Genomic DNA, 23,684 nt, shown 5'->3' on the forward strand with positions numbered 1-23,684 from the left:
ATCTTGTTAAATTGATGACCTTACCAGACTTCTGAAGCATAGTGATGGGTGCCAAAATTTGCTTCCAAAGCATATCTCACCAGAGGTCTCCTGGATGATGGATATAAAAACGCCTTCTTTTCACTTATTAAATCAGCGATGTGGTGATTTCTCCCCTCTTACATTATTGCTCGATGTTTTAGAACAGAAACTTTCAGAAATCTCTGCCATTGTTTCTGTTTCCCTTTCCTCTATTTAGTAATATTTCATGACGGTCATTGATTATCTAATGTTAACATTAAGATATTTGATGTAAACTGTATGGAGGTCTCTATGCTGATTGGCAGGTACAAATGTTATTTTGCTAGTTAACAGAACAGGAGAGAGCATACAATAACAATTAGCAGGGAGGCAAGATAGAGGCACAACGTCCCAATGCCGAGGTAAATACGATGGCACGGATGTAATCATTTTATTTTATTTTCAGGCCTCAAAAAAACACATACTTGTTACATATAGGGAATAAGTAAACAAAATACAAAAAAATCCTGTGAATTTACAGTTTCCTTTAAATATGCTATGAGTATATTCTGATAGCTTCAGTATAGCTGGAAACACAATGATTACATCGTTCCTACATTTTATACTTTAAGAGAATGGAAAATAGCTTGCACACATTGATCGAACGATACACACAGACACTCACAGAACAGCATCACACACTACATAATATACAAACAGTGATTGATTAGCTGCCAAAAAAGCTAAATATTGACATTGCCTAATGTGAGATTCGGGTGTTCCACATTAATTCTTAGGGTTTGTTCAAAAGAAGTTGTGGTGGTTGAGAATTTAGTAGATAAAAAAATTTTACAGATTTGGAGAAAAATAATCTTCTGTTGAGCCAGATTGGGACTTTCGTCAAGTTGTCCAGTCTTACAACTTACTGAAAATATACACCCAGAGAACAGATAAATGGATACGACTTGGACTCAAATGGAGAGATGGTAAAAAACCAAAAAAAAAAGATAAAGCTCATCACTGAGAGAAATTGTCCTTTGATGCGCAGGTAAACTCAATATATGTATGTATATATTTAGAGAGAGAGAGAGAGATACAGAGACAGAGAAAGATTATTTTCTTTTTTTCAGCGAGCAGTTACTTCTTCCACTAATTGTAAAGATTCATGTAAATATATTTAATAATAGTCCTCGTATTCACCATTTTGAGGGCGCAAAATGACACTATGGTAGGTCTTAATACAGGAGAATGCAGTGGGTGGAATCAGATGGCGGTTTATGAAGTTATGTTCCAGGTGCACTGACACAAGGCTGGAATCCTCAGATATTCGAGTATCACAGATTGAATTTAGTGGCACATACCTGGAATGGAACAGATGATATTCATTAGTTGCACAAGCCTACTATATTTAACTAAACAAATCATGACTGGTGTGCACATGAGCTATCTGTCCATATCTTTTGAGAGCAGTATTTCCCAACCTTAATGTCAAGGTACACCAGCAGTATAGATTGTGTAAGTAACAGAAATAAAATAATTGTGAATCTTAGACTGTCGGTACAACTTGAGGATCGGATTGGGAATCACTGTTATGTGCGCCAGTATCCTGCACGCCATTGATACATTCTCAGCATGCAAGAAATTATGGTATCTCAACTTTTGCTGCTTGACTCTGTCAGTGGCGGATCCAGAGCCTGATCTCGGAAGGGGCACCTGTAGATTATTTAAAGAAATAATCCAGGCACAAGCTCAGTGTAGTAGTTATGGTGTCAGTAGTGCCAGGATCCCATCCCAAAGTAAGTAGTCAAACCGTTTAAGAACAGTTTGACAACTTACCTGGGGTCTGCTGGGATATAGGGCATAGGAGCAGTGGTATGTGTTAAGGGTGAAGTGTGTGTGCGAGTACATGAAAGGTGCAGTGTGTGTGAGCGGTGAAGTGTGTGTGCGAGTGCGTGAGGGCGGCAGTGTATGTCAGGGTTGCAGTGTGTGTGTTAGGGGCAGTGTATGTGTGGGGCAGTGTGTGTGTGAGTGGTGCAGTGTGTATGTGAGGGTGGCAGTGTGTGTGAGAGTTGCATTGTGTGTGTGTTTGGGGCAGTGTTTGTGGGGCAGTGTGTGTATGGGTGTGCAGTGTGTGTATGGGGGCAGTGTTTGTGGGGCAGTGTTTGTATGGGGGGGAGGAGGCTTTTTAATATTTATTTTTTTATTTAATAAAATAAATATACTTTATGTCCCCCTCCCTTCTTACCTTTACTGGGAGGATGGGGGGCATTTCTGGATCCCTGGTGGTCCGGTAGGGAATCCCTAGTGGTCCCAGTGGTGGTGAGGTGAACTCTAGCCCACGCTCCATGGCTAGAGTTCACTCTCGCGAGATTTGGAGCGTTGCCGTGGTAACTGCGGCAATGCTCTGTGCTCGCGAGAGTAGGACCCGGAATGAGCTTCAGGCTGAGCTCCCGGGTCCTCTCTCACTCCCTCTATTCCCCTGCTAGCTGTCAGCACATTGCAGGGCTGACAATGCTAACCCTGCATTAGCCAACAGGGGAGAATCTCCGGGGGGCAATTGCCCATTGCCCCCCCCCCCCCTATCCGACACTGGACTCTGCTCCGTATTCCCAATTCTCACTTTATTCCCATGCTCACTTTAAGATTGGTTCTATATCCATCTTCAGCATTGCTTTGAAAGTCCTATTTTATTATTGGGTTCCTGATGATTTTCCCGTGATAATAACCCCATTAGTCTCAAGAAAACTGAGAATTGCCTGCCAGAGTTCTCTGATTGGTTGGTTCACAAGTCAACCAATCAGAGCATGCTTATGAGCATTCATTATTTTAAAGTCCCCCAGCCAATGCCAACCGGTGAGGGCACAGGGGGACTAGATCAGCAGGCAAATAGTACTCCAAATTATGGTTCTCTTGAAAACTATAATTTATGAACATGTATTCTCCCAGATGCATGTGGTCATGAAATTTAGTAAAAATGGTGCTTTATGAATATTTAGATCCCTTAATCTTGAATAGGGTTCAGAGGCAAAACCACTGATTGTAATCCAGAAATTGAATGTATCTGACTGATTGCTACAGATCCAGTCAGACTAACCAAAATCCAAGCAGATTTGGCTTTTCATACCCTTCCAATTGTAATTCAGATATTTCACTGGATTTTGTCCAGCAAGACAAAATCTGGTCTTTAGTGATAACGTTTGTATGTATAGCTTGGGAAACGGACAAATTAATGCTGAATTCTGATGTGTTTTAACTACAAATTATGTATTGATTGATAAAGAACATAACAAACATTTATATGGAGAAAAAATAATAATAGGGCTTTACATTTACATGACTGGCATAAAATGTACTTGTTTTAATATGTATTTGTCAAAATGTCCAACTTGTTTAAAAGAAGAAGAAGGTCCAGACTTTTGATTAATGTAGGGAGACCTTCCTACCATCTTTCAGACAATGGGTAAGCACAACAAAAAGGTAATGTCTCAGATATTTTGGGGGTTGACCCCTGCCACAAACACATATACATCAAAACATGTTACATATGTGTATGATCTTGATAAGGGTAAGACATTTAGCTGTTGATCTTTGTATATTTGTTTTCTCATGATATTCTGCAGATTTTGATTATATCGTGCCAAATATGAACCCCACATTCTCAGATATAAAAGGGAAAGAAATATCTCTATTTTGCTGGCTCTTAAGGAATAGGGGTCATAAAAGATATAAAATTGTGACCCAAATATGTCACTGCCAACAACATGGTAACATCAGCCTCTTTGAAGTCAACTCTAAACAGCTTTAATAGCTGTAAGATTTTTCAAAGTTTCCAATTTCCCTAGAAATAGACTAATCCATACTCCATACTGGATCTGTACTCTACAAAACATTTAAGTAAACTTTACGTTCATTGTACTCTCAGGGGTATTCACTAATGTGAGAATTGTCGGTAATCCAATGCGAATTCGAAGTGAATGTCAAATTTAAGACTAAAATGAAGCATAGCTGACTTGGAAAAGTTTTCCAGTTCAGTTCCTTTGGCCTTAAATTTGGATTTACTTCAAATGTCCCAGCAATTCTCACTTTAGTAAATAATAAAGTTTGCATTGGTTTAAACTCACAATTTACAATACCAATCAGGTTTTTCAGATTAAAATTCAACCCACCTGATTTTATTGAAGCTGAGACGGAGGACCTGCAAGGCTTTCAAGCTCAACATGCCACGAGGTATGGAAAGAAGTAGATTATTGTCCAACAGAAGCTCATTGAGGGACTTGTAGAGGCCGAAAAAAGACACTGCATGAATGCCGTCATCCTTTAGGTGGTTGTGTGAAAGATGAAGAAACTCAAGTCCAGGTTTCATATGTGCAAAAACATAGCCTGGAATGAGCTCGATCTGGTTATGGTGCAAGATTAGCTGTTTTAACCCACGTGGTAAGAAAGAAGGAACGTGCACTATGTGGTTGTTGGACAAATCCAAAGATTCTAGGTTCCTGGAAAATCACACAAAGAATGTATTAGTAGCATTTTGTTTTACAATTTACCTGATTTATTGTTAAAGTGACACTGTAGTCACCAAAACAACTTTAGCTTAATAAAGCAGTTTTGCCTCTGAAGTCTCACTGTTAAATTCACTGTCATTTAGGAGTTAAATCACATTGTCTCTGTTTATGCAGCCCTAGTAACACCTCCCCTGGCTGTGACTGACACTCTGTTCTGCTTTAGCTTATGAGGAAGCATAGCCTGAGCAACAATGGGCGGCTGTGATTTGTCAGCTGACTGCTTTCAACCTATCACAGTGCCCATTGTGGGTATGAATTGGTATTACTACAAGGCAGTGCATGATCTCTGCCATAGACATACCTTTAATGTGGGCTGGGCTATGGGAAGCCAGGTACCTGCATTCTGTGTTAAACTGCTCAAAAATAGAGGGACAGCACCAGAGGACTCCAAGCACTATAATTAATTAAATGAGATGAAATTGTTACAGTGCCTACAGAGACACACAGAGTTTTGACAATGTATTTCTTCAGGCGTAATTTACAGCTATTTCAATTTTTGCGTCCAACCATATTACTCATTGTTTTAATGAAGAAAAATACAAACAAATGCAAAATAACTCACATGTATCATAGTTTTATCTGGCATAAGGTATGCATTAAAGGAACACAGTACTCACTACAACAAATTCATCTAGGCCCCCCTAGTGGCCTTAAATCTAAATATTTTACACATTAGAAGGATTGGAAGTGTGGCTTCAAGCCAAGCCTCCAAGTCCTCAGGGTATGAGAGCCAGGATTGTACTTCCCTGAAATACAGTACAATACCATGATGCCAGGTGTGCATGCGCAGTGCCAGTAATATTCTCTAATATAAATGCAATATATTACTCAATTTGTTATGAGAGTTTATGGTTCATCCACACTTACAACAGGTCAATCCAAGCCCGTGGAGCGATATGATTTTCCTGTAGTCTGTTGTTGCTTAGCACAAGAATACTTAGGTTCAGAGTCTTGTTCAGGATCCCTTCAGACACAATCTCAATGCGGTTATTATCCAAATGAAGCTCCTGTATAAGACAAATAGGTAATACGAACAGTTTATTGAGCAAAACTAAAATCTCGCACCAGTGACAACCTGTTCATCTTCACTATGTTCATTACTGGTAGAGCCACTCCAAAATTTTCCTACCGATATACCCATCCATGTTGTGTCTTGAGTAACTTGTGCAGGCTCTCTCATAGCTTTCTATAGCATGACTACATAACAAATTATTTAGATTTTAAAGTCGCGTCTCCGGACTTTTTTTCATTTTTTTATTGGTTGTTGATATGATTTGAAATCTGCTTAAACGTAATGACACATATAAAGCACATTTTTATACAGGAACTGGACTTTGTCTCTTAAAACCTTTGTCTATATATATATATATATATATATATATATATATATAAACAAAAAAATATGTCAATGCACATTTTGATGTAATTCACAAATTAAATCTTTTTTTATTTTTTACTTAAAAGTCCACTAAGTGTCCACTTTCTTTTGTTCCACTGCGGTAGCACCAAGATATTGTAAAATTGTAAAAGTATTTAATTTTGCTTTAAAAGCAATACGGAAAAAGCTTTAGAGGACTTGTGTATCCCTTCATCTAGCTTGGAAACAAGTTGGTAAGTAGAACTTATCTCCTGTTATTCTCTATGGGAGATGTAAAAAAGAAAATACCTCTTGTCGGCAGGAGATAGAGTTGCTTCTCTGCAAAACTTTAAAACAATCTGGAAATGAGCCTGTAGCAAAACTCATTGATCCCAAATGCACATGATAATCTACAAGGTGTTTTTGTTTTACATGATATATTATTATTATTATTATTATTGCCATTTATATAGCGCCAACAGATTTCGTAGCACTTTACAATATTATATGAGGGGTGGATTTAATAGGACAATTACAAGAAAACTTACAGGAACGATAGGTTGAAGAGGACCCAGTTCAAATGAGCTCACAGTCTATTGGATACTTCGTGATTTAGGACATTTATGGGGTTATGTTTTACATCCAAGCCTTTCGATTTGTAAATAAATATATATTTTAACGGACAGACAATGATGTCAGAAACCTTTTGAATGCCGCAGTAAACGGGAGACACCCAGAACAGATTAAAGAAGTTCAAGCATGCAGACTTGTTCTGTGTTCTTTTTCTGTCATTTTACAACACGTAGAAATGATGAACAGATGTTTTTTGACAGGAGAGGTTGCACTTAGTTGCTGTTTGGCTCAACTCCATGTCTGCACTCTTGGCTTTGACCATTCTCTGGTGAGATGTCGAAAAGAGACGTCTCTCCTATTATTATTGCTCTAAAACACTTTGATTTTCTTTCCTAGGAAAACAGTAAAAAGCTTTCGCACGTAAAATACAAAACCATCGCTCTAGTATTTTGGATGTAGTGTGGTAATTCTTGTGGTTTGTAGATTCCTACATACCTAAGTGTTTGGACTTACACACACACACCATGTACATGCATGTTTGCAAGAGCACGATAGCCTGGGAATCATCTCCAATACTGATCTTCACAGTGAGCAACTTATATACATGTGATAGCCATGAATGTTAGCCTCACAATTAAGTTAAAAGGTCTATTCTATGTTGCTCATGAGTTCTGTGATCTTTGGTATGAAATGCCACTTAGCAGGTCACCAAGTGTGAAAACCAAGACATGGGCAGTTCAACATGTATTCGGAGCTTATCGTTTGTATATTTTAATGATTAAAAAGTAACAGTTGCCTTTTATCTCTTCCTTGGCTCATTCCTTGAATACTGGTAAATCATAGGGCGGTGAGATTATTGCTGCATCCCAGGGGTAATTTTTCTAACCTAGGGACACAGAATTCAGGTGAACCCCACTGGTTGCGACATAAGCATACTCTGCATGGTATCCTATGTCATCACGTGTTCCATTTTATTTTTAATTTTTTTTTATCTCTGACCGGTGATCTTACAATACAATACAATAAGTAGAGGTCACATTTTTTTGTTTATGGCAATTGCTTTTTTTAATCTACTCCATCAAACACAATTGCAGTGTTTTCTGGGATGACATATGCAGAGGAAGTAAGTAAAAACAGACACAGTTTGGGAGAGTTTGGGATCCTTCAGAGGGCGGGAGCAAGAAAAGGGTTGCAGACGCTGTGTCAGCGGGCTTAGGCAACAAGAATGCTGGGACGGGTTTCGCCGAAGCGTCGGGGGGTGCAGATGAGCGGATCGAATTGGCGGGGCCTATACCGGATGCGGCGTGACAGAATGTGCCATCTGAAACAGGACATCATGGAAAAGACTTGTCTGGGGGAATTTCTGGAGATATTTTCCCTTCTTCCCCTGGAGGAGTATATTGACTTGAAGGAAGATGACCTTCAAGAAGGAGGAGGAGAAGGAGGAGGAGGAAAAAAGCCTGAGGTATCGGAAGATACCGAAGTCTTTTGGGAACTGGCTGCGGGCCGTTTGTATCTTGGCGAGTGTGCAGCGGAAAAAATTCCCAGAGCGTTGTTCCCAGTTTTTTTGTTAGATGGGATATGGGAGGGCCTATCGTATGTATAGGGGCTTAGCATGGTGGAACTACGATGAGCAATTTAGGCAGCGCTTTTTGGCCAATCCGGGTATCTGGTGGGACCAGATGGACCTGCCGCTTTGGCTGAAACTGAAGATGGCACAAAAGGCTGCGCCCTTTTCAGGAGGATGGGAGGGGCGGCACGGGATCAGTTTCTTCCTCGCAGTGGTGTGCGGTGCAGTGGCCGGTAGAATGGTTAGGGAGTCCGGTGATGGGTAATCTGGCCTTTCTTGAGTTATTCTCGTTGGTGTTTTCCTTGTCATTATGGGATGAGGAGTTGAAGAATAAGCGGGTGGTCTTTTTCACAGAAAATATGGCTGTAGTTCATGACGCTAATCGTCTGTCAGCATGCTCTGTTCTAGTAGTGCGTTTGCACGCCACATGCCTGGTTATTTGAACGTAGTGACTGATGTGTTGTCTCATTCACAGTGGGAGTGTTTTCTGATGCGCAGGAGGATGTTCAGGAATGTCCGGAGGAGATGCGGATCCTCGGGATGTCCTGTTTGGAGGGCTGATACGGAAGTCTTTAGCGCCTGGAACGTAGGCAGCTTACGTCAAAGTATGGAGGGAATGGCATGTGGTTGTGGGGTACACTGGGTGCAACATTCCATGGATGGGGGTTTGGATTCAATGTGATTTTTGTTTGCTGGACAGGCATCACCGTCTTGGGTTGACCGGACCCTGGCGGCACTGGCTTTTCTTTTTAAGTTGAATGGATGGGAAGACGTGACGAAACATTTCGGCATCCGGTAGGTGCTCAAGGGTTTTTGAAAAGTCTTCGGGGGATAGTAGGCATCCGGTATCTTTTAAGGTCCGGCAGCGGTTGGTGGGGGCATTACCTACATTGTGTTCTTCTGGTTTCAAGATGGTGCTGTTCACCGTGGCTTTTGTGTGGGAGTATTTTAGTGCGTTTCGAGTTTGGGAACTGGTGAGTAGTAGCCAGGCGGGTGCTGGGGGGTTCAGCTTGCGGATATCGAGCTGTCTCGGGATTTGTTTGTGACGAACGGACGGATGTGTTCAGAAAGGAGTGCCAGGTCACGCTGGTTTCCTTGCCAGGGTCGGCCTTATGCCCTGTGTCATGCGCTGCTGCATTTTGGGGGGTTCGTTCTGGGGTTGCAGGCTCATTTTTGGTTCATGAAGACAGGTCTTCTCTGTCGCGCTTCCAGTTTATTCGGGTTTTTCGATTGGGTTTATGGCAGTTGGGGTTGGACCCCTTGGAGTTTGGGATCCACTCATTCCGGATTGGAGCAACAACAGAGGCATCTCGCCTGGGGCTTGGTGACAATCCAGTTAAGCAGATAGGATGGTGGGAATCGATACGGTTACGGTCTTAGATGCGTCCTCATCGTCTTGTTTAAAGGGGTTGGGGATGTTTGTGTGGGAGTTTTGTCTTGCATTGTTTACTTTTCTTGTTCTTGTTTCAAGTTGGGTGACATGGTTGATCAGCCACTCATTCATCTATTGGGTGCACCGGAGAGCCGCAGTTCAGAATCATGGGATGCAGCTTGGTTTCTCTGTGTTGGATGGGTTTTTGGGGTTGCAGTTGGTTAGGTGTGAGCAAGAACATTCTCAGGCGGTTGGTGGTGGGTCACCCCCCAGACATCATATTAATACATGCCGGGGGGAATGATTTGGGGCGTAAATTGGATACAGGAACCAGTTCCTGAAGTGGTTGTGGTGTGGTCCGAGATTATTCCTCAGCAGCGTTGGAGACATGCTAGTGTCAGGGTACCTGAAGTCTCTACCTCGGAGGAGGTTAGACTTCCCAACGACCGTCCTCTCAGGGGGGCTGATTCACCCAATCCTCACAGCTCTCATAGCCGTTCACACGCCGGCCGCGATAGCCCCGCTTCCTTTTATGACACGGCGCTCAGGAGCCGACGTCATGACGGCAATCACATCCCGACCTGTCAATCTAGTTCGGAACAACGAATCAGGGCTCGGCAAGGGCGGAGTCATCAATTAAAGAACCAAGGTATAAAAGAGGGATGTGTGTAATGGTTCATTGCCCTGTCGTGGTTCTAGCTTGTCTGGTCCCTCAGTGCTCTTATTACTATTGTCTATTTGGTTTTGACTCGGCTTGTACTTTCGTTCCTGTTTATCTCTCGTGTCCTTTGACCTCGGCTCGTCTCTCGCTTACCTGTTCTCTCGTTCCCTCGACCTCGGCTTGTCTCTGACCATTCTTTGCTTTCTCCTTACGTTAGTCCGGCCATTCTAAGGTCCGGTATACGTACCTATATCCTGTTTGTATTCTGCGTGTTGGATCCCTGTCCCGATCCTGACATTACGACAGGGCCATGGATCCTGCAGGTACAAACGCTCAGATTGGTTCTCCTGACTCGAGGTTTGAAGCCATGGACCATACAATGGACCAAATGGCTCTAGCGTTGCAAGCATTGCTATCCCATCCGAGTAATCAAGCAGAGGAGATGCGTACACCACCCATCTCTCTTGCTAACACAGGCCTAGAGGTAGCCACAGTGGGAGCCTCTTCCCGTGTTACTTCCCCTTTACGGTATGGCGGTTCTCCGGATACCTGTCGAGGTTTCCTAAACCAGATAGGGATTCATTTTGAATTACAACCCCGCGCCTACCCTACAGACAGGGCGAAGGTTGGATTCATAATCTCGCTACTCATTGACAAAGCTCTTAGATGGGCTAACCCTCTGTGGGAAAATGATAATCCAGTAGTCTATAATTATAATGCATTTGTTACTACTTTTAGGAGGACTTTTGATCCTCCAGGAAGAAAGGCCAGTGCAGCTAGATTACTATTACGTCTTAGACAGCATAGCCTAACCCTTGTGGATTATGCGTTAGAGTTCAGATCCTTGGCGGCAGAGGTCAAGTGGAATGAACAAGCCTATATGGACGTATTTCTGAACGGATTATCAGATGTGATCTTAGACGAGGTTGCCACAAGAGAGCTTCCTGAAAATTTGGAAGAATTAATTTCATTTATCTCTCGAATAGATGAACGCATGAGACAGAGGCAGAACACTTGTGATAGAAGTTATAGACCTTCCTTAAGACTAGCCCCCGCAGAATTCTGAATCTACTACTCTAGCTCTCCCAGAACCTATGCAGATTGGTAACACTCGTCTCTCAGAAAATGAAAGACAATATAGGAGAAGGGAGGGTCTGTGTATGTATTGTGGAGTAGGAGGTCACCTATGCCTAAATTGCCCTAACCGTCCGGGAAACGCTCGCACCTAAGTTTCTCAAGAGGACAGGCCTTGGGTGTTTCTATTTTGTCCTCTACATATGATTACAAGGATCATAGGCTACTGTTACCTGTTTCTTTAACTTGGGAAAAGGGAGTACTTAATGCTATGGCATTAATAGATTCCGGAGCAGCTGAAAGCTTTCAATACCCGGTATGGCCACTATGAGTATACGGTAATGCCCTTCGGGCTTTGCAATGCTCCTGCTGTATTCCAGGACTTAATTAATGAGGTTCTTAGGGAATTTCAACATGAATGTGTTATAGTTTATTTGGATGATATACTAATCCACTCTAGAGAGCCTGAGACTCACCACAAACAAGTCAGAAGGGTATTGCATAAGCTTCTACAACATGGTTTGTACTGCAAATTGGAGAAGTGTAGCTTTGACCAATCTCAGATAAACTTTCTTGGTTACGTTATTTCTGGAGAGGGGTTTAAGATGGACCCAGTTAAACTCCAATCTATCTTAGATTGGCCATTGCCCAAGGGACTCAAGGCCATTCAGAGGTTTATCGGATTCTCTAATTACTATAGGCGCTTCATTAAGGGGTACTCGTCTATTATTGCTCCTATTACCAACATGACTAGACAGGGTGCTGATACTAAGACCTGGTCTCCTGAGGCGCTTGTTGCTTTCAGTACTCTCAAAGAACAGTTTGCCTCAGCACCGATATTAGTTCATCCTGACACCTCTTTGCCGTTTTTACTCGAGGTAGACGCCTCAGAGACAGGTGTAGGCGCTATCCTGTCCCAAAGGCTAGGTTTGAATAAACCGCTGCACCCATGTGTTTTTTTTTCCAAGAAATTGACTGGGCCTGAGAGCAGATATGATATTGGTGACAGGGAACTATTAGCGGTCATTATGGCTTTAACCCCTTAAGGACACACGACATGTGTGACATGTCATGATTCCCTTTTATTCCAGAAGTTTGGTCCTTAAGGGGTTAAAGGAGTGGAGACATTTGTTGGAAGGGACTTTACACCCGGTTACTATTTTGACGGATCACAAGAATTTGTCATATATAGGGGAAGCCAAACGCTTGTCCGCCAGGCAGGCTCGTTGGTCTTTGTTCCTTACTCATTTCAACTACGTGCTCACTTATAGACCTGGTTCTAAGAACTCTAAGGCTGATGCATTGTCCCGCCAACATGAACCTTCTACTATGTCTGATATGTTTTTTTCTTCTATAGTTCCCAAGTGTAATATTATTGCCAGCACTAGCATCAAGATTCACTCTCCGTTGCTGGCTGAGATCAAGAGATTACAGCATTTGGCACCCGGACTTATTCCTGGGGATCGGTACTTAGTTCCTCCTAAACTCCAACTGGAACTTAGGCAGTGTTTCCATAACAGTAAATTTGCCGGACACCCTGGCATACGCAAGTCATGTTCTCTGATTTCTAAAGATTTCTGGTGGCCTTCGTTACGTAAGGATGTAAAGGACTTCGTCGGGGCATGTGATGTCTGTATGAGGACTAAACAACCTCATGCGCTTCCATGTGGGCTGTTGCACCCCCTAGAAATTCCCGAGAAACCATGGTCTTGTTTGGCTATGGACTTCATTGTTGATTTGCCTGTTTCTAAGAAACATACTGTTATCCTCACAGTAATTGACAGGTTTACCAAAATGGCTCATTTTGTACCTCTGCCCAAATTGCCCTCTTCTCCCGAATTGACTGAGATTTTCGCGAGGGAGATTTTTCGTTTACATGGTATTCCTTCTGAAATTGTTTCTGACAAAGGGTCCCAATTTGTTTCCCGGTTTTGGAGGTCCTTCTGTTCTCAACTTGGCATCAAATTAAATTTTTCCTCTGCCTATCATCCCCAGTCCAACGGAGCTGCCGAACGCACCAACCAAAAGGTTGAACAGTTTTTGCGTTGTTTTGTTTCTGAACACCAGGACAATTGGGTCGGTCTGATTCCTTGGGCGGAGTTTGCGCACAACAACCTTGTTTGCGATTCTACTCGTTCTAGCCCCTTTTTCATGAATTATGGCTTCCATCCTTCCGTTCTTCCGTCGGTCTCCCCCTCCCAAGGGATACCGTCGGTTGATGTTCATGTTGCCAATCTGAGAAAGTTGTGGGATCAGACTCAACGAATTCTTCTTCATAATTCCACGGTGTCCAAACGACACGCTGACAAACGCAGACGGGTGGCTCCAGTGTTCTCCCCGGGTGATAGGGTATGGCTGAGTACCAGAAACATCCGCTTGAAGGTTCCTTCCATGAAATTTGCTCCTCGTTACATAGGCCCTTACAGGGTTCTGTCTCGTATAAACCCGGTTGCGTATCGTCTGGCTCTTCCGCCTGCCCTGCGCATCCCGAACTCCTTTCATGTTTCCTTATTGAAACCTTTGGTGTGTAACAGGTTTTCCTCCGCTGTGTCCTCCCCTCGTTCTGTCCAGGTTGAGGGTCAGGAGGAGTATGAGATCAAGTCCATTCTCGATTCTCGAATTTCTCGGGGGAGGGTGCAATACCTTGTTGACTGGAAAGGTTATGGTCCTGAGGAAAGGTCTTGGGTGGTCCAGGAAGATGTGCATGCTCCTCGCCTCCTCAGGGCTTTTCATGCTCGTTTTCCGTCTCGCCCCGGTTCCTTCCGCCCGGTGGGCGTTTCTGAGAGGGGGGGTACTGTCAGGGTACCTGAAGTCTCTACCTCGGAGGAGGTTAGACTTCCCAACGACCGTCCTCTCAGGGGGGCTGATTCACCCAATCCTCACAGCTCTCATAGCCGTTCACACGCCGGCCGCGATAGCCCCGCTTCCTTTTATGACACGGCGCTCAGGAGCCGACGTCATGACGGCAATCACATCCCGACCTGTCAATCTAGTTCGGAACAACGAATCAGGGCTCGGCAAGGGCGGAGTCATCAATTAAAGAACCAAGGTATAAAAGAGGGATGTGTGTAATGGTTCATTGCCCTGTCGTGGTTCTAGCTTGTCTGGTCCCTCAGTGCTCTTATTACTATTGTCTATTTGGTTTTGACTCGGCTTGTACTTTCGTTCCTGTTTATCTCTCGTGTCCTTTGACCTCGGCTCGTCTCTCGCTTACCTGTTCTCTCGTTCCCTCGACCTCGGCTTGTCTCTGACCATTCTTTGCTTTCTCCTTACGTTAGTCCGGCCATTCTAAGGTCCGGTATACGTACCTATATCCTGTTTGTATTCTGCGTGTTGGATCCCTGTCCCGATCCTGACAGCTAGGGACATTTCTGCGGTGGCTTAGTGTAGGGGGAAGCTTAATAAGATGATGTCGGTTTTCATACGGCGGACAGGCGGGGTAGTGGTTAGGCATCGGGAACTGGAAGGAGTGCTTCCTGAGTATTAACAAGCGGACAGGGTGCATCTCTCAGATGTTGGGTATAATCTCCTTAATCTTGGGTTTCAAGAGGGTATCAGTAAGACCATATTTTTGCTGGGTGGCTTGAGATGGTCAAAACCTGAGCTGTGGAGGGGTAGAGTGAGCTGTGCAGGGTTAGGTTGAGTGAAAAATACTCCCAAGGGGTTACAGTGGTTTGGTAGGTTCAAACTCGTCGGTGGCTCCGAACCTGGGGGTGTCCCGGTATTCCCCCACAGTTTGTTATATATTGGTAATGTTCATACCACTTGGTTGGTGTGTTATGTAATTAATATTATTGTTATATTATGGTTTATATGTATATATGTGGGTCATTGCCAGTGTTAATTACATTTGGTGGGTGAAGGGCATATAAGTAATGTGCGTTAGGTGTTGGCAATGACCTTATGTTTCTAAGATGTGTTAATAAAGCTGTGGACAAATATTTTCCAATGTTAAATTGTAGTCTGGGTTTTAATAGGAGTGGGCATTAAGGTTAAGCTGGATATGCCGAAGAAGGCGACTATGCGCATGTCATGAGTGTCAAAACCATTTCTCTTAATCTCACATAAAACATATAAAAAGCATATTTGGTGTTCCCATATCTCCCTTATTTCCTATGACTAATCCCCTCTATAAATAAAACAAATGTGAATCATCATGACTGCCTTGTATCTGTGTAATGCCCAGTGCTTTATATTATTGGTGGCACTATCAATATATGATGGAGTCACAGGCTTAGGGATCTCTCATGTCCACTTCTATGTTTTACCCTCATTAATAACAGAGACCACAACAAATAAGCTGGGGAAAAAAGTAATATCACAGCTCAGACTTTATCTGGTCTAGACATTTTTCCAGGCAAAGACACTGATTGGGTGCTTGGGGCCCTTTCCTAGTTATTCATTGTCCTGGAGGATCCCTTTTTATCATTTATATCGGAATGATTTCTATGTTGACTCTGGTTGTATGGGTGAATGGTGAAGTACCAACTGGATTTTTTTATCCTTGGTATTTGTAACAATGTAACTGAAATGAAATTCTAATAATTATTATTTCAATTAAATAGACCGCTGTGTGCACACAAGAAAGATCAACAGCAAGAAGAATTATCGAACTCCAAAGTGGACAAATGTACTTAACTGGTCAAAGTTTTGTTTGGAATCTACAATTTCCAAAAAGTAGATAACAAACTCTTGTAAACAATTAGAAAAATACTAGAATGGAGAAAATATTAATAAAGTTGTGGTCCAGGTACTCAAGGATCAGTTTAAACAGCAGATTTATTTGGAAAAATGCAACGTTTCGATCTCTAGATCTTTCTCAAGCTCAAACTGATCCTTGAGTGCATGGACCACAACTTTCCTTAACTATTACGGTAGGGGTAGCCAACCCCAGATCTGGTTGCACCAGGATTTTGATAGGAGTGCGTAATTCTTCCTTTTTTGTTTATATAGAATGGAGAACAATGGAGAAGGCCAAACCAAATTTAATAAAATCAGAATATAAAACCAAAATCAGAGAAAAAGAGTAAAAAAAAAAAAAAAAATGCACTTAAATTGTATTGTACTGGTATGACACACAGATCCAAGCAGATGCATAGATCCAAGGAAGTGAGGTGGATATGTCATGCATAACACACATTTGTTCAGGGACAGATTAAGAGCCCATTGGGCCTTGTGCTGACAATTATGATGGGGATAATTACAAAAGCTTATCGACAGAAAACACTAAAACATACCTCCCGAGCGTCATGTATCTGGGGGAGGTGTGCTGCTGTCGGAAAACTCACAGGGTATAGCTATCAGAAAACGCATACACTATGCTAAATTCTCGCTTTCATGGATGGGATAAAAGGGTGGGCCACTGATGCGAATCACATAACCAGAACTGCTCAAAGAGGTGGACATGCCCAAAAAGGGGGCGTGTCTGCCTGAACAATTAGAAGGTCAGCCTGGTGTAAATGCATTACAGGCTGTCTGCCAATAATGCAGACTGGCCAACAAAGGGCATACTGTGCAGACAGCACCCTGAGCTTGGCATAAATACATCTAATGATGCACTCTCTCCACGCTTTCCAAGGACTGTCCCCTAGCACTCACTTGTCCACTCCTCTCCTAACTTTCTTACTAGCAGGCAGAAGCCCATGTTATATAGTCCGGGACAGAGGAAAGATGTATGTAGTGAGTGTAGAAGAAAGGGAACATGCCACAGTGTTAGAGAGACTGAAGCAGCAAAAGCATTTGCAAAGTGTGTAAAGTCAGCTTTACCTTAACGAATTTCATTGTCAGCTAGCCCATTCAAGTTTTGTTTCCCTTCATCCCTCTTAAGTTTCCATACTTAAGCAAGAGAATGTGAAGAGTAGTAAAAAAAAGTATTATTTTATTTTATTTTTTAAGCAATGGGCCTGTTCCATGGGCATGTGCCTGGAGCTGCAGCTCAATCAGCCCCTATGTTAATCCGGCTCTGTATGTGTTATTGTAAGAGCCACAGGAATTTGTTTTGTTGTTCTGTTCTGGTTGGTTTGAGTCTCTTTAATTTATCCTTTAACCTCACACGAGTTTGACTCACAGTACATCAGTTTGGGTCAGCTATGTCTTTCCAAGTTATGAACATTCCATAGACGGTAGTGTCTACCTAAACCCCTTTTGCTACGTTTAATTTGAAAAATTAAAAAAATGTATTGTATATGTATGTTTAACATTTTTTTGTGTTCTCGTTTGTGTTTTTTTTTTTTTTCTTTCTTAATAAATAGGCTCAATAATTTCGGAATGTGAAGCGTAGTAAGATGCTCCAGGGAGCGACTACAGGAAGATACAGAAATCTATTACTATGAAACTATTCATAATATTTTTAAAATGAAAATCCAGATGTTACGGAGAAAGATGTCTCTTCCCAAAGTCCTGGCAGAAGCTATTTGAAAAGGAAGACATTGGTTTAATGAGCAAATACAGTTAAATAAACTATTCCTGGAATTTACAAAGAGTCTGGCTGATATTTTCTTTAAGTTGGATATATAAAGAACACCTTCACTTGACATTTATCTGCCTCACATTTATATATGCTGTGCATGCCTGAGTTCATGGCTGGATTTATATTTACGTAAGTACGTGCATATGTTCTGTAATTGTCTTCAGCATTATGCTCTGTTTCTCAGGCGCTACACCTATACAATACAATATCGCCACCGTGCTAACACTGATGCATTTTCTACGTTTCCTGTGGTACGAGGATTGTACCAGGAGACACAAGATACTTTTTTGCCAGATGTTCTCAATTTTGACATCAAACAACATTGCTCAAGCAGTGGACTCAAATCCTCGGTTTTGCCAGTTACGCTCATTGATCCAGCATGGCCGGACACGTATTGTGCCCTTGGGGTTCCAACCTAATTTTGGCAGAAAGGGGGAGCCAAAAACTAAAGAGAACTGTATCCTGTGCTGCTGCATGAAGGCTACCCTGGAGTAGTATGGATGAAACAAACATCCTGTTGTCATGTTTGGTGGCCAAGTTTGGATAGTGACATTCAGCAGTTTGAAGCTGCATGCACAGGGTGTGTATAATCGCAGAAGCGAAGCATGTTGTTTTTGCTGGTCCTGTCTATTGGCAAAACTTCCATTATAGAAGTTGATGCCAACTCCAAAAGGTCTGAGATAATTCCCATGTCTTCGAGATAATCTTCTAGCATCACTAGAGAACTCAACATTTCTTCTCCCAGAAACCGTTGTTTCAGACAATGCCCTCCCCCCCCCAGTTCACGCCTGCAGAATTAGAGAAATTTCTGTCTCACAATGGTGTACGTCACCTTACCAATACACCACGGTATATATGTATCTAGGTATACACTTTAATACACAGATATGGGTGTGCATACATTACAGTCAAACATGTGGTTTCATATACACCTGGATCAGCGGTAGGAAACCTTCGGCACTCAACATGTTGTAGTCCACAACATCTAAAGTTCCATAGGTTGCCTACCTCTGAGTTTCAGGTGGTTGTAGGTAAGTATGTACACATGTTTAGGTGTCAGTAAGTCTAGCATATGTATATGTGCATATTACTTAAGTATGTATTTTTGAAAGTATACATGTGTGTGTATATACCCACACAATAAAAAGGTGTGTGCACATATGTGTGTGTATTGTGCGCATGATTATATAGTAGCATCACTGTAGTTATTAATGTTGTTATTATTTTGGTTTTATTTCTTTATATTTTCTCATTTATATTTATACTCCTTTAACTTTTTAATTCCTTACACTAGGAGCTATTCTTTCTCTGTAAATAATCCTGTAATAAAACTTTTCTTAAATACACATATATAAGATAAAATATGATGTACTGAGAAAAAAAGAACTCATATATCTAAACTTCTCTATGTATATCACATAGACTATGTAGTTACATTGTAGTTATATTGGTTAATCTAGCTTGGAGTGTATTGGTCTGATGGACCAATGTAGAATATGACGAAGCATCAAGTCAACTTCAAGCTACATGTTGGTGAAACGTTTGATTCTAGGGATTTCTGAAGCAAAAAAATTAATAGTACCCTTTTCTTTTCTGATATTTCAAACGTGTAGACATGAATAGGACATTGGAAGTTACTGTCATTTTCCGTGATGTTGCAACAGGAAATGAATAAAGAACTGTGTGTACGGTCAATGCAGGGTGGAGAGAGAACATGTTTTGGGAATTTTACATAATAGTACTCTAGATGAAGCAAAGTTGAACCAAATCCCACTACATTACACAATTATTTGAAGACCAAAGTTGAAGAGCTTGGGATATTCATGCAAATCAATAAGAATAGAGTACCATAAAATCGAATTTTGCGTCTCTTCTGGCAGCCAACCAACACGTATTTAGTTGTAAACTCCTATAAGCTCTGCAGGTTTGGGTTCAAACTCTGAAGTGTTGAAGATTGGAATAATCATGCCGTTCTTGAAACTTTAGTGCCTAGAAACTCTCTGTTACTGGCAATAATCTATTTTTTTTTTTAGTATTTTTCCTCTGTATATCTCAGTGTGCATTACTCACTCATGGTCTATGATTCTAAACAAATTGGTAGGTGCTTTTTTAAAACAATATGGGAAACTTGAGAATACACAGGGGAAAAAAAAATACTGATTAAAAAGACACACGCAAACTTAATGGTAATCATTTAAATGAATCTCCAAACAAGTCACATGTTTTAAATTATTTTGTTGAATTTTCAATGAAGACGTTTCATGACCATAAATAAGTCAAAGCAAAAAAAGATCAAACTATACTTTTAGAGTTCTAATTATTTAACAGTTGGCAGTTGTTAGCTCAACTGTTCCAGCTAAGATCGCTAGTATGAAACAAGCACATAGCCAGTTGGTGATCTATCAAGAAGTCACAGAAGGTGCCAATGGACTAACATCCAATATTTGCACCAGGTTGGCTATTTTACTCCACAAACAAAAAACATTTGGGGAGAAATAAGCTTGTATTTCCATGGCGTGTTGATTCTGCAAACAGCAGCCCACTGAACAGACTCACTGTATTTCTAGATGAAGGGAAGAAATATATATGCTTCAAATTTTCACAATAAATTAAGGCATTATACAGTGGAACTGGGCAAAATTTCAGATAAAACAAACGGTGGTAATTAGGATTTTTGTTTTTTACCCGTCAGAGGTTGGTCTCGCAGACTCCTTTTAAACAGGTGAGGGTTAACAAGAGGAAACAGAGGAGTAAGCTTTTTAAGCAGGTGTCTTCAGAATTCCTTATCAGAATTTCTAATCAGGACAGAGACCTTGCATGCTGACATCAACCTCATCACTCTGTGCTTAGAATACTGCCCCTGTACCCTTGCACTAAAGCATTTATCCCAAACAATACTGTCCTTATCACCCTGCAATAAAGCCCCTACACCCCCACTCTATGGCCCCCCATTTCCCTTTCACACAAACTTCAGCAACTCTCACCCCTAAACTCACATTTACACACTACACAGCAGTGCATTGGGTTTGTGTGTATGTTTATCAGCGTGTATATGCAGCAATGTGTATCTATATGTGTGCTCGGTAGTTTATTTTAGGTTGTATGTGTACATCTGGCAGTGTGTGTCTTTGACTGTATATCTGTGTGTGTATCCCGTGAGTGTTTCAAGCATATCTGTGAGTGTGTTTCTCTCTGGTAGCGTGAGCCTGGGTATCTTTATCGATGTGTGTATCTCTGTTTGGTAGCCAGAATGTGTATGGGGCACAGCTAGTGGACTTGTGAAGCTAGACTTGTGCACAGCAAAAAAAAAAAAACTTATCTATGTCCAATATCGTGTAGGACTCCCCCCTGCTGCCAAAAAAGCTCTTAAGACCTCTGAATGTGTCCTGTGGTACCTGGCACCAAGACATTAGCAGAAGATTCCTGCAAGTTGCCAGGTGAGACCGACATGGACCTTATTTGCTGTTTTAGCACATCCAACAGATGCTCAATCAGATTGAGATTGGCAACACCATGAACTCTTTGTCTTGTTCCTCAAACCATTCCTGAACATTTTTTTCAGTGTGACTGTGGTTATCCTGCTGAAAGAGGCCACTGTCATCACGAAAAACCATTGTCATGAAGAGGTGTACATGGTGTCAGGGCCAGATTAAGAGCCCAGTGGGCCTGGTGCTGCCAATTATGATGGGCCTAATTACAAAATCTTATTGACCAAAAACACTAAAACAGTCCTACTACCTAAGCGTCATGTATCTGATGGAGTTGGTGCTGGAGGGAAACTATGAGAAAACACATACCCTATGCTAATCTCACACTTTCATTTTTTAAGTAAACCTATACCCCCTAACAGCAGTGTCCAGTAAAGCAGGAAGTCTATGGATGGGGTAAAAGGGTGGGCCACTGACACAAATCCCATAACCAGAACTGCCGAAAGGGGCCAACATACACAAAAATGGGGGCATATCTGTGTCCCCATGTATCCCAGTGTCCCCATGTCACTAGGACACTAGGGGACATTGAGAGACATGGGGACATGGGGACACTGAGATACTAGGGAACACTGGGGACACTGAGACACTGAGACTCTTTGGGACACTGGGAGACATGGGGACACTGGGTGACTTTGAGACATAAGGGGGCACGGGGAGACACGGGGCTTGGGTACAGGTCAAAATGTTGCGGTGTCCAATAAACCCGCTTAAATATATCACAGTGAGTGCCTGCAATTTTTTTCTTTTATACTAGGGGACACTGAGACACTTAGGGGCACTGTGAGACATGGGGACACTGGGAGACTAGGGAATTCTGAAAGACTAGGGGACACTGAGACACTACGGACACTGGGAGACACCAGGGACACTGGGAGACATGGAGCACTGAGACACTCTGATACATAGGGGACACTGAAGACTTGATAAAGACCTGGGTACAGGTCGAAACGTTGCGGTGTCCAATAAACCTACTTAAATCTATCACAGTGAGTGCCTGAGATTTTTTCTTTTATACTAAGGGACACTGAGACACTCGGAGACATGGGGACACTGGGAGACATTGGGACACTAAGACACTGGGAGACTAGGGGACTTGTGGAGACTAGGAAACACTAAGACACTAGGGACACTGGCACACTACGGACATTGAGAGACACCAGGGACACTGGGAGACATTGGGATACTGAGATACTAGGGACACTGGCTGGGAGACATGGGGACACTGGGAGTGCCCCTTGTCTCCCTGTGTCTCTGTGTCCCCATGTCTGTCAGTGTCCGCTAGTGTCTCAGTGTCCCCATGTCGCCCAGTGTCCCCTAATGTTTGTATCCCCATGTCTCCCAGTGTCCCTTAGAGTCTGTGTCCCCATGTCTCAACACTTAGAGACATTGGGACACTGAGACACTTGGAGAGACTAGGGGACACTGGGAGACTAGGGACATAGACACTAGGGCCACTGAGAGACACCAGGGACACTGAGAGACATGGGGACACTGAGACACTAGGGACACTGGCTGGGAGACAAGGGGACACTGAGAGACTAGGGGCCACTGGAAGACATGGGGTCACTGTGTCCCTAGTGTCTCAGGGTCCCCACGTGTTCCAGTATGTCTCAGCGTCCCAATGTCTCAGCGTCCCCAAGTCTCTCACCATCCCCATGTCTCGCAGGCTCGGAGCTGCTGTCTGGACTCTCGCGCAGATCAGTGTGTAGAGAAAGGCAGGGAGGGAGATGCTGTAACTTCTTATCCCTGCCTCTCTCCACACAAACAACGACCCCTACTGGCCGGCGCTGGTATTGCAGTATAATCGGTTTATACAGAGACAGACATTTGTATTGCCGGTAACGGCACCGGCTAGGCAGCCTCAAATACCTGAGAAATACTTCTGATAAATACTTGGCAAGCATAAGAAATACATGAGAAATACTTGGCAACCCTAAGAGTAGTGTGTAAAAAAAAAAATTAAAAAAAAAAATGTTTTTACATTTTTTTTTTTAAATCAATGGGCCTATTCCATGGGCCTGGGCCTGGGCCTGGAGCTGCAGCTCCACCAGCCCCTATGTTAATCCAGCCCTGCATGGTGTGCAACCATCTCTAGGTATATGGTATATGTCCAAGTAACATACACATGAATGCCAGGACCCAAGCTTTCCCAGCAGAACATTGCCCAGAGTATAACACTACCTCCGCTGGCCTGCCTTCTTCCCCAGGTACACAACGCACACAAACAAGGTCATACACTTGATCTAAAATAAAACATGATTCACTAGACCAGGCAACCTTCTTCCATTGTTCCATGGCCCACTTCTGATTTTCACATCCCCATTGAAGGCGTTTTTGGCAGTGGACAGGTGTCATCATGGGCACTTTGACCTGTCTGCGGTGATGCAGACCTATACTTAAAAAACTGTGGTGCACTGTCTATTTTGACACTTTTCTATTAGACCAGCATTACGTTTGTCAACAATTTGAGCTGTGTGATTGGACCAACGTGCATCAATTAACCTTGGGCGCCCATGACTTATGTTCTTCCTTGCACCACTTTTGGTACTAACCAC

General features: G+C 42.5%; 1 protein-coding gene across 1 annotated transcript in view; it reads right to left on the reverse strand.

Annotated features, from left to right (window-relative positions):
- Window positions 1-459: 459 nt before the first annotated feature.
- LOC134572495 (extracellular matrix protein 2-like) overlaps window positions 460-23,684 on the reverse strand; it is a 62,287-nt gene continuing 39,062 nt past the window's right edge. The window contains exons 8-10 of the mRNA XM_063431487.1: window positions 5,430-5,569; window positions 4,167-4,493; window positions 460-1,361 (exon numbers count right to left, since the gene is read on the reverse strand). Coding sequence (XP_063287557.1) covers window positions 1,178-1,361; window positions 4,167-4,493; window positions 5,430-5,569 — 651 coding nt within the window. The 3' untranslated portion in view covers window positions 460-1,177. The remainder of the gene's footprint in view (window positions 1,362-4,166; window positions 4,494-5,429; window positions 5,570-23,684) is intronic.

The sequence above is a fragment of the Pelobates fuscus genome, chromosome 9 (genome assembly GCF_036172605.1).
Source record: "Pelobates fuscus isolate aPelFus1 chromosome 9, aPelFus1.pri, whole genome shotgun sequence".
NCBI lineage: Eukaryota > Metazoa > Chordata > Amphibia > Anura > Pelobatidae > Pelobates > Pelobates fuscus.